The sequence below is a fragment of the Lactuca saligna genome, chromosome 8, assembly GCF_052625555.1.
Source record: "Lactuca saligna cultivar CGN05327 chromosome 8, ASM5262555v1, whole genome shotgun sequence".
In the NCBI taxonomy this organism is placed as follows: domain Eukaryota; kingdom Viridiplantae; phylum Streptophyta; class Magnoliopsida; order Asterales; family Asteraceae; genus Lactuca; species Lactuca saligna.
In genome coordinates, this window is record NC_136424.1 from 178004561 (window position 1) to 178016056 (window position 11496).

The 11496-nt window shown below is 38.5% G+C and overlaps 1 protein-coding gene across 1 annotated transcript; it reads left to right on the top strand.

Moving 5' to 3' along the window:
- The first annotated feature begins 2947 nt into the window (after positions 1–2947).
- Positions 2948–9917, top strand: LOC145010340 (uncharacterized). The gene is made up of 9 exons (XM_078968896.1): positions 2948–3190; positions 3653–4694; positions 4750–5403; positions 5757–5869; positions 6106–6504; positions 6844–6933; positions 7051–7177; positions 7235–7566; positions 9471–9917. Exons 1-9 carry the CDS (start codon positions 2948–2950, stop codon positions 9915–9917), a joined length of 3447 nt encoding a protein of 1148 aa, XP_078825022.1.
- Positions 9918–11496: the final 1579 nt, after the last annotated feature.

Consider the following 11496-nt stretch of genomic DNA (forward strand, 5'->3'; position numbering starts at 1 on the left):
CTTGGCCGTCTAGTCTTAAGGACATGAGATCCGGACTATGTTATTTTTGCTCATAAAACTAATTAAGGTACAAAGTTTAAATAAAACTCGAGTTGGACTATTGGGCTACACCGTTTGTGGTCTTCCTTACTTTGGGAATCTGTGATACATGAAAGATAGCAGGATGGTTGCTTTGGTGTTAATGATTGGAGCCCATTATCGATGTAAAGTCTGATCGTAAAAAAAATTATATAAAAGAGAAAAAGGAAAAAAAGAACATGTTGTATTTTAATTGATCATTCCTTATTTGCATACTATTTTAGTTCATTATTCATTTCTTTATCTTTACATGCATATGTTTTATATTTAGCTTTGGTTGTTTTTATTGTTTAGGTTTTTGTTTCTTTTAGTTGATGTGTGTCTAGGTTGTCCCGTTGTTGCGTTTAGCCCCAATTCCATTTCCAAAGTTATCGTTTTCGTACTTGAGGGCAAGTAAGGTCTAAGCTTGGGGAGGTTTGTTAGATGCATTTTATATGCATCTTTTAGCACAATTTCCTACGTATTTCATTATAAAAGCTAACTAATTCCCGATTATTCTTATGTATTTCGTGTTTCATGATTATTTTGTAGAATGCCCGTACTACTCACGTTTGTTATGACATTTCAGGGCCATTTGGAGCACATGGATGATTGCGCAAGTTCGGGATGCATTTGTGGATGCTTTGGAGCTAAATTGGAGTCTAGACTGAGAAGGGATGCCAGGAAATGATCAGGGACTGATTGGAAGGAGGAACGACGACCAAAAGAGCCAGAAGAAGTAGCTAGCGATCGCAGGTTGTGTCCTTCCGATCGCAGGTTCTCTTTGGGATTGCAGGTTGCTTACGAGGATTTGTCGAGCCAAAAAAATCATCAGCCAAGGAAAAAGAGGAACCTGCGATCGCAGGTTGTGCTTTTGCGACCGTAGGTTGGTAAATTTGTGACAAAATAGCAACGTACTTCATTAAAAAAATCCCGTGACTAGATTTTGGGTGATACATGCGATCTCATGTACCCCCTTGTGATCAAAGGTTCGGTTATTTGACAGTTATACGTACAAAACAACCCCATACCCTTCGAGTAACCCTAATTGGTGATTCCTGGCGATTCAGATGTGATTTTCAGAGGTTTTCAAGTGAAGAGTGTAGATCTGAAGGAGATTATTTGATTCCAATTCATAGTTTAGTAAGATTTATCATTTAAGTTCTATTTTCACTATTTGTAATATGTTTTTAGCCATGTTAGGCTAAAAACTCCTATTTCAGTTTCGCAAGATGTAACCTCTTTGTATGATTAATCATTAAGCACTATGTTTGACTATGATTACTGTTTAGTTTGATCAATTCTGTGTTAAATCGAATGTTTGATTTTGATTTCAGTTTCTATTGGCCACTTAAATTGTTTGTGAATCATTCTAGTCATCTAACTGTTTGGATCCGTAATTGTCAGATTAATTAGTAAAAAGTGACATATATTGGATTAATTCTGAGATTAGGGTTAAGTCTGATATCGATTGATCAAACAAGTTTTAACACCCCCGAGCTTATGAGAGGTATTGAACTTTACTAGGAAATTAGACTGTGTCTAATGCAACTTTTCTTTATTGATCAAGAGCTTGTTTGGTTAATTTAGTAAAAAGTTAGATTTAATTTAAAGAGCTTATTTTGATTAAATGATTTTTGTAATAAAGGTCATTAGAGCTTGTTAATGAACCTTAGTACCAGTTTAAACAAGTGCATAGTCAAATATTGTGTTGAAGGTTAATTATATGATTAGGGGAGTTACCGCGAAACTGGATTTTCTTTCTCTTATTTGAATTTTCATCACTTTACATTTAGTCATTTTCTTGTCATTTTCAATTACGATTAGTTTAATATTCAGAATACAATCCCATTTTTTTTACGTTTTGGCGTTTATCAAGAATTAGTTCATACCTTGTGCAAAGAGGTATAAACGTCACGACGTGTCCCTGAGGATGCGACCCTGCTTACGTGTACTACCTGTTAGTGCAATAGAGTAGTTTATTTTATATTTTTATTTGTTTAAAATCGTGTACAAAAACGGTCTGAAGAAATTGGCGCCATTGCCGGGGACACGGTAAAACACTAATAGTTTTATGCCAAGATCTTCACGTACATGTAATCTTATTTTTGATCCAGAGATTGAAAAGACTGCTAGGAAGCTAAAGAAGGAGGAAAAACTTTGAAGGAAACATACAGGAACCTCAACCTCACCAATACCACAAGGCACTCCCTTGTGGAACGAACCTGATCACTCATTTCAACCTTTTCCGAAAGCACCCCCTACCTCACCCGTTAACAGCCCATTCAAAACATACTCATCATCATCTTTAGACAAACCCGAACTCATAGATTCTTCTGAAACCAAATCCGAATCCATCATGAGCGATAACGGAGGTGAAGTTGAAAAAACTCTCCATGAGTGGGAAACAGAAGAGGTTACCCAACAACCCTTGTGTATCACCTTTCCAGAAGCTCGAAATTTTAAGCTCAAATCCGGTTTAATCCATCTGCTGCCCCCATTTCGAGGCCTTGAGAATGAAGATCATCATAAATTTCTCAAGGAATTCCATGTTGTCTGCCCTGGAGTGAAACCCCGTGGAGTTACTGAAGACTGAATAAAACTCAGGGAGTTTCCCTTCTCGGTTCAAGATGCAGCAAAGGGGTGGTTATATGATCTCCAATCTGGTTTAATAACAAGATGGAATGAAATCGCCAAACTCTTCCTAGAAAAATATTTTCCCAAGGCGAAACTGTCAAATCTACGCAGGGAGATTTTGGGTATAAAGCAAGGCAAAAGAGAAGCTCTCCACACTTATTGGGAGCGATTCAAGAAGCTTTTAGTCCGATGCCCACAACATGGCATTAGTGATTACCAGCTGTATCAGTGTTTTTGCGAAGGATTGATACCTATGGAGAGGCGACTAATAAATGCATCTAGTGGAGGGTCACTTTCAGACATGACACCAACAAAGATTAGTGCACTAATAGAGAAGCTGGCCAATGAGTCAAAACATTCAGCAACTGAGGAAGAGTGGTACCCAGACCATCCAAGAGGAGTCAAGGAGATGAGCAATGCTCACATGGAATCTCAGATTTCAGAATTCACTAAATCCGTCCTTTTGTTGACAAAAGAAAAAGGTGTAGAGCCAAAGGTCAAACCTTGCGGGATCTGCTGCAAAACCGGGCACCCAACCAATATGTACCCAATACTTCAAGAAGATAACGAATCTGTGTAAGCTATGGGAGGATTTCAGCAAAATCCATTTGATCAGCATTGCAACAACCAAGCTTGGGGAGGGCCTCAAAATAGCAATTTCCAGCCAAGACCTCAACAGAACTTTCAGCAAAGAAACTAATATCAAACTCCACCCAGGTTTTAGCAACCTTTTCAGCAAAATCAGCACCATAGCAATTTTTAGCAACCACCTGTTCAGTCACAAGCTAGTAGTTCTAGCATGTCCTTGGAAGACATAGTTAAAAGTCTTGCAACCAGTACCCAAGCTTTCTAGAATGAGACAAAGTCTAGCATCAAGAATCTGGAGCAGCACGTATCGCAACTCGTGAACTCAATGAGCAAATTAGAAGCTTAAACACAAGGAAAATTCCCATCTCAGACTGAGAAGAACTCGAAGCACAATGCTTGTGCTGTCACCCTTAGAAGTGGTAAAAACTACAAAGGACCAATTCAGAAAGAAGATGAAGAAGAAGAGATCGTGGTTGGGCAAGAATCTGATGCAACTGAAGAGGTGCAGAAAAAAGATGGACCTGCTGAAGCTGAAGTGAAAATTACCCCTCCTCCTTTTTCCTCAAGACCGATAAACATGAAAAAAGAAAAGGAAGACAAAGAGATTATGAATTTCTTCAAAAAGGCTGAGGTAAATATTCCCCTCCAAGATGCGATTAAACAATTACCCCGATATGCTAATTTTTTAAAAGAATTGTGTACTTCAAAAAGAAAATTAAAAGGAAATGAAACAGTTAAAGTAAGCGAGAATGTTTCATCTGTTTTACAAAAAAGATTACCCCCAAAGTGTAAGGATCCAAAAGTATTTACTGTTCTTTGCAAGTTGGGGAACCTTTCAGTGCCAAGAGCTATGTTGGACTTAGGGGTTTCTATAAATGTTTTACCATATTCACTTTTTAAAACTATCGGGGTAGGGCCTTTAAAAAGAACAAGAGTTATCATCCAGTTAGCTGATCGTTCTCTAGTGCACCCGAAAGGTGTACTGGAAGACGTTTTGGTTCAAGTGAATGAACTCATATTCCCAGCTGATTTCTCTGTTTTGTATATGGTAGATGACGACTCACCAAACTCAGGTTCCATTCTTTTGGGGAGACCATTTTTAAAAACTGCCAGAACCAAAATAGATGTTTATCATGGTACCCTTTCAATGGAATTTGATGGTGAAGTTATCAACTTCAATATTTATGATGCCATGCGTTATCTAGATGATGTTTCATCCCTTAATTTCATTCATGTAATTAAACCATTATCTGCAGAATATTTTGAGATCGCTAACCGTGAGTCACTAGCATTAGTGCTCCACAGAAATTTGTCTATTAATGCAACTCAGGTTATATTCGAAAATTATGTGGTTGATAGAGAAGTTCAAGAGATGGCAGCTCATATGGACCAGCAGAGAAAGGTGAGGTATGGTACCCAAACTCTTAAATTACCAATTTCTAACTCCAAGCTTTTTTCCTTTTGTAGTGCAAGCCCCCATCTTGGAGCTAAAGACACTTCCAGAACACCTGAAATATGCATATATTGGGGAAAAAGAAACATTAACGATTATCATATCCAACAAGTTGTTAGAAAAAGAAGAGTTAGAGCTGATCAGAATTCTAAAGGAGTATATAAGTGCAATTGGATGGACTATTGTAGACATTAAAGGACTCAACCCATCTCTATGCATGCACAAAATTCTAATGGAAGAATATTGTAAGCCATCACGAGAGGCCGAACCCAAATTAAACCCACCAATGACGGAGGTGGTTAAAAAAGGAGTTATAAAGTTATTGGATGCTAGGATGATATACCCAATTTCTAAAAGCAAGTGGGTCAGCCTAGTTCAAGTTTTTCCCAAGAAGGTCGGGGTGACAGTGGTAGAGAACAAAGAAGGAGAGTTGGTTCCAACTCGGGTTCAGAACGGATGGCGCCTGTGTATAGAGTACATAATATTAAACGCAACCACCCGGAAAGATCATTTTGCTCCCCCATTCATAGATCAGATGCTAGAGAGGCTTGCTGGAAAATCCCACTACTGCTGCTTGGATGGATTTTTAGGTTACCACCAGATTCTAGTTTCTCCAGAAGACCAGGAGAAAACGGCTTTCACCTGCCTTTCGGGACATTCACGTATAGGTATATGCCATTCGGACTCTGCAACGCACCCACCACCTTTCAAAGGTGTATGGTTAGTATATTTTCTGAGTATGTCGAAAATACCATAGAAGTCTTCATGGATGATTTTACCGTTTATGGAGAATCCTTTGATATTTGTTTAAAAAACCTCACAAAATTTTTACAAAGATGTATAGAAATAGACCTGGCCTTAAATTTTGAAAAATGTCACATTCTGGTTGACCAAGATCCGATTCTTAGGAATATTGTTTCAAAATGAGGTTTGGAAGTCAATAAAGCAAAAATAGATGTTATAAAGAGCTTACCCTACCCGAAGAATGTTTGGGAAGTGCGTTCCTTGCTTGGACATGTAGGGTTTTACAGGAGGTATATAAAAGATTTTTCAAAGATATCAGTTCCCATGTGCCACCTGTTGCAAAAAGACACTGAATTTGAGTTCAATGAAGATTGCAAGAAAGCTTTTGATGTATTGAAAAATCTTCTTACTTATGCCCCCATCATCCAACCCCCAGATTAGAGTTTACCATTTGAGATAATGTGTGACACTAGTAACACTGCTGTTGGAGTTGTTCTAGGGCAAAGAAAAGACCAGGCTCCACACGTTATATATTATGCATCAAAGACTTTGGATAGAACCCAAGCAAATTACTCCACCACTGAAAAAGAGTTGCTATCAATTGTTTTTACATTGGAAAAATTCAGACTGTATTTGTTGGGCCAGAAAGTCATAATCTTTTCAGATCACACAACCATTCGGTACCTTCTTGCCAAAAAGACTCAAAGCCCAGGTTGATTAGATGGATTTTGCTGCTACAGAAATTCGATATAGAGATTAGGGACAAAAGTGGGAGAGAAAATTTGGTAGCTGATCATTTGAGCCGACTCAACCCACCTGAAGACCCGAAACCCATCCGCGAAACATTTCCTGACGAGCATCTATTCGCTGTTCAGAACCCTCCTTGGTTTGTTGATATTGTGAACTACTTGGTCTCCAGAGAACTCCCTCCAGATCTCACCTGGGCCCAGAAAGATAAAATAAAGAAGGAGGCGAAAAGATATGTTTGGGGCGAACCATATCTATGGAAACACTATGCTGATCAGGTGATTAGAAGATGTGCACCTCAAGATGAAGTCAAGTCAATCCTGAATTTCTGCCATTTAGAAGCTTGTGGAGGGCATTATGGTCCACAACGTACCGCACGCAAGGTCTTGGACAACGGTCTTTATTGGCCGCATATTTTTCGTGACTCTTTTCTATTTTGCAAAACCTGTGAAAGATGTTAAATGACTAGGTCTTTGACATCTCATAATTAAATGCCACTTACTCCGATCTTGGTATGTGAAATTTTTGACGTTTGGGGTATAGATTTCATGGGTCCATTTCCGCCTTCTTTCGGGTTTGTATACATCTTACTTGCTGTGGATTATGTATCCAAATAGGTCGAGGCAAAAGCTACCCGAACAGATGATGCTAGGGTTGTGGTTGATTTTGTCAAGACAAATATATTCGCTAGATTTGGGACACCAAAGGCTATTATTAGTGATCGGGGCACACATTTCTGCAACCGTACCCTCGAAGCAGTCCTCAAGAAATATGGTGTCACACATCGTGTATCTACAACATATCACTTGCAAACGAATGGGTAGGCTGAAGCTTCAAACAGACAGATCAAGGGAATTATAGAGAAAACTATCAATCCAGTCAAGAAAGATTGGAGTATTCAATTGGATGATGCGTTATGGGCTCACCGGACAACATACAAAACTTCTATTGGTATGTCACCATATAGAATTGTTTTCAGTAAACCTTGCTGATTACCGATTGAATTAGAGCATCGAGCTTATTGGGCTGTCAAAAAGTTAAACATGAGCATGGATGAAGCTAGTAAGAAAACAAGATTGGATATCCAAGAGTTAGAAGAAATTAGGAATGATGCCTACGAGAACGAAGCAATTTACAAGGACAAGACGAAAGCGTTTCATGACAAGATGATCTCGCGAAAGGTATTCATTACCAGTCAAAAGGTACTCTTATATCACTCTCGTTTCAAACTTATATCCGGTAAATTGAGGTCTCGTTGGGTGGGACCTTTTGTTGTTACTAACGTGTTTGATCATGGTGCTCTAGAAATTAAGAGTGAACAAACAAGAAAGATTTTTAAGGTAAATGGTCACCGTCTCAAACCATTTTACGAAGGGTTTCATGTTACAAATGAAGAAGTGGAGGTCGCCGAGGTCCTGACTTACTGCAATTGAGGAACCCAAGTAACAATGTCGAGCCAACGACAATAAAAATGGGCAACTTACCGGGAGGCAACCCGGGCATTTGTTTTGGTTTTCATTTTTACAAACTTCTTTTTATTTATTTATTTATTTATTTATTTATTTATTATTATTATTATTATTATTATTATTATTATTATTATTATTATTATTATTATTTTGTGTGTTTTAGCTACTTAGGTCGTTCCTTTTTAACTGAATCATGTTTTTAAAATAAAAAGTAACAGAGAGAATTTGAAAAAAGTTGAAAAATAGAATTTTGGTGGAACCTACGACCGCAAGACCAGTCTTTGCCATCGCAGGTTAGGCATTTTGTGCTCGCATCACGTCATCAGGTTTTTTTGGGGCATTTTTTTCAAGAAAATAGACAACCTGCGATCGCATGTATCTTGTTTTTGTTCCATCTCACTTTTGAAAGAAAAAAAATTTGATTTTTAGCCATTTTACAAAACCTCCAGTCGCAGGTAACCATTTATTTTAGTATATCCGTAGCCTTGCCTCGAAAATCGTGTCATTCAGTCAAAAAGTCAAACCTGCGATCGCAGGTACCCCCCTTGCGATCGCAGGTATGCATTTAATTTTATATGATCGTTGCTTTGCCTCGAAAAACGTGCCATTGAGTCAAAAAGTCAAACCTGTGATCGCAGGTACCCTCGTTGCGGTCGCAGGTTATGTCTATGTGTATATATACCGATTACAGCTTCATTTTTAACCACTACACTCCAAAAATTCTCTCTGAAATTCATTGCATTTCGAGTTTTTTTCACCAAATCGCTTGTTTTTCGTCAAAATCACACAAATAAGGTATCAATCTCTTCTATTTTACTCCTACAACATGTATACAGTAAGAAAATCATGATTTCACGGTTGAAATTCTCCAAAACTCTCATTTTGTTTATTTTGAAATTTAAATTTTTGTGAGTTTCTTTTTCACATCTACGTCCTGTTAGTCATCTACAAGCCATATAAAGTAGAAACGTTTTCTAATGACACAATTCAGAAGAGATTCATCCGAACGGATTTTCAAAAGTCAAAAAAAAATTTCGGCACAAAAAATATACTACAGCTTAGCACACAGTAAGGTATCTTCATTCTGAAACTGAATTTTTGTTTTTGTTACATATTTGTGTGGGCTTGCGTATCCGCTTGAGAGTAGTTAGAGATAATTTCTTTTGTTTGATTACTATTTTCTATTACCTGGAAATTGTGCCTTCCTTGTCCTGCTTTAAAACTAAAAAAATATGCCCCTTAGATCATCTCGTTCACATAGACAGGGTGACGCTCCAGAGTCACCATACATTGTCCTGGTGGACAATGTCACTGTGGATTTAGGTTCACAGGCTACACTTGACTGTTACTAGCGGCTTGTTGACCGTGAGATTATGCCACCAACTTGGGCCCCTATCCACACACTTTATGCGGGAACTCCATATTTATGATGGTGTTCACGCTCTTTTTGCCAATATTGGTTGGGAGCGCCTATTATCTGCGGACTTTGCCACTTGTCCCTTAGTGACCCGAGAGTTTTTAGCTACCTTGATTGAGGTAAACCATGAGTGAAACTTCGCTTTTCACATTTTTAGCACCCCTCACACTCTTCACGTAGACCAGTTATGTACTATCTTTCATACCCCCATCACTAGTTTATCCAAGCTCACCCCCGCTTTTGACGTACGCGAGTTTTGGTACTCCATTACCGGTTTGGAGTCTTATGATTCAGGAGCATCGTGCACCCTGTTCTCAAAATTTCATTGAAAATTATATACAATATTATCTATGCACAGATTGAGACTACGAACGCCAGAAAAGCTAAGCTTTTTCTTTTGTGGTGCATGATTATCGGTTCACACTGCCCGTATTTTGGTGATATTATCATTAAATGGTTTCATAGAGTTATCGGCATTCGCAATTGCGGTGCCATTCGCTATGGTGGTCTAATTACTGTCATTGCTCGCTCCCTCACGGAGCAATCTCCTCCCGGGTACACTTTCTTTTCGGCTGATTCCTTCCGTTTGACCCTGCAGACCCTTCGGGTTATGGACATGCTTCGTACTACCCCGGGTGGGTATGTTTGTATGCGGGGTCGCTCCACTTATTTCAAGGTCATTGGCCCTGATGTCATCGACCTAGCAGACCCCATTAGCAACACTATGCAGGTTCTCCCATCGAACATCCCACCACCTCCTCGCCCACGCAGGGCACAACAAGTCAGACAACCACCATCTGATTGACCATCTTCGTCCACTCAGCATCCAGACTACGCAGACGCAACACCTGTTTCCTTTAGGCAGCCTGATCCCATGCAGACTGACTTTTAGGATCAGCCCCCACCCACAAGGCCATCACACCCAGACCCCGACTACCCCTTCACTTACTAGCATTATCTTGACCTCCGTCAGGATATGGCTTCTCTTCAGCAGACTATGACTGGTCTCCGCTTAGATTATCAGCTTTATAGCTCTCAGGTTACAGATTATCGTGATGAGCTCTTAGGTTTGCGTGACGATTTCGACACTTTCCGCGACGATTTCTTCCGTCGCTATGCACCCCCTTCCAACTAGTCGTCTTTCACTCCTCCTTATGCATTGAGGGCAATGCTTAATTTTAAGCTTGGGGAGGGGATTTCTTATCTTTTTTGTAAAATGTTTTTATTTTATTTTTTTTTTCTAATTGAAAAAAATCCAAAAAGATTTTTCATTTATGTTTTCTTTTATTTGTCATTTTATTTCTTTCTAGTTTTCTAAAATATTTTCATTTTCTTGCATTTAAAAAAAATTAAAAATTTTTTACGAGATGATGACACTCTCTACATACGATAGCTCCATGAAGTGGGATATTGAGAATTATAAATGAAAAAAATATGAAGCAATCCGATTGTTGTTGGAAGTGTGGAATCAGCTGTCATAAACAGGGGATCCAAACACCGTGATTCGAGACCCCAGCCTTAGATAATAAAAAAATAGCGTACTGAAACGTTTTTTGGGTGGTAATAACAGCTCTAGGATGAGTTGCTTATTAATGTTTTAAAAGAATCTTTATTGGCAACTCTGAACCTACATACCCTATTTGTTGACACGCGTTTCCTTCGCGGTAACAGAGACCTTAAGTATCAGACCCACACAGTCAAAATGAAGAAAGGGTACAACGTTATATCTAATACTCAAATCAAAGAATATCAAGCACTCAATTGAAGAAACTTCAAGAAATTCCCCCAAAAAAAAAGATTGAAGAAATCAAGCTCAAAACAAAGTACAAATCAAAGTTCAATCAAGTTAAAGTCGTTCCAAAGTTATATATGGCGAATAAAGAACTGTGTGATATGATACTTGTGGCTCTCGAAAAAGCGAAATCATAGAGCTCGGGCTCCTACGGGAGTTGGTCCTTGCTGCTTCGATGAAAGCTGATTTGGTCGTGCGGGTTCTTAAGGATGCGTCGATTCTGATTCTTGGCCATCTAGTCTTAAGGACATGAGATCCGGACTATGTAATTTTTGCTCATAAAGCTAATTAAGGTACAAAGTTTAAATAAAACTCGAGTTGGACTATTGGGTTACACCGTTTGTGGTCTTCCTTACTTTGGGAATCTGTGATACATGAAAGATAGCAGGATGGTTGCTTTGGTGTTAATGATTGGAGCCCATTATCGATGTAAAGTCTGATCGTAAAAAATAATTATATAAAAGAGAAAAAGGAAAAAAAAAGAACATGTTGTATTTTAATTGATCATTCCTTATTTGCATTCTATTTTAGTTCATTATTCATTTCTTTATCTTTACATGCATATGTTTTATATTTAGCTTTGGTTGTTTTT

Bases quoted from the DNA above. Each gene is read 5' to 3' on its own strand.
- LOC145010340 (XM_078968896.1), top strand. From the start codon at position 2,948: ATGGAGAGGCGACTAATAAATGCATCTAGTGGAGGGTCACTTTCAGAC. The intron at 5,870-6,105 runs GTATTGAAAAAT...GGAAAAATTCAG, and splicing joins ATTGCAAGAAAGCTTTTGAT to ACTGTATTTGTTGGGCCAGA. The intron at 6,934-7,050 runs GCTATTATTAGT...ACGAATGGGTAG, and splicing joins CTAGATTTGGGACACCAAAG to GCTGAAGCTTCAAACAGACA.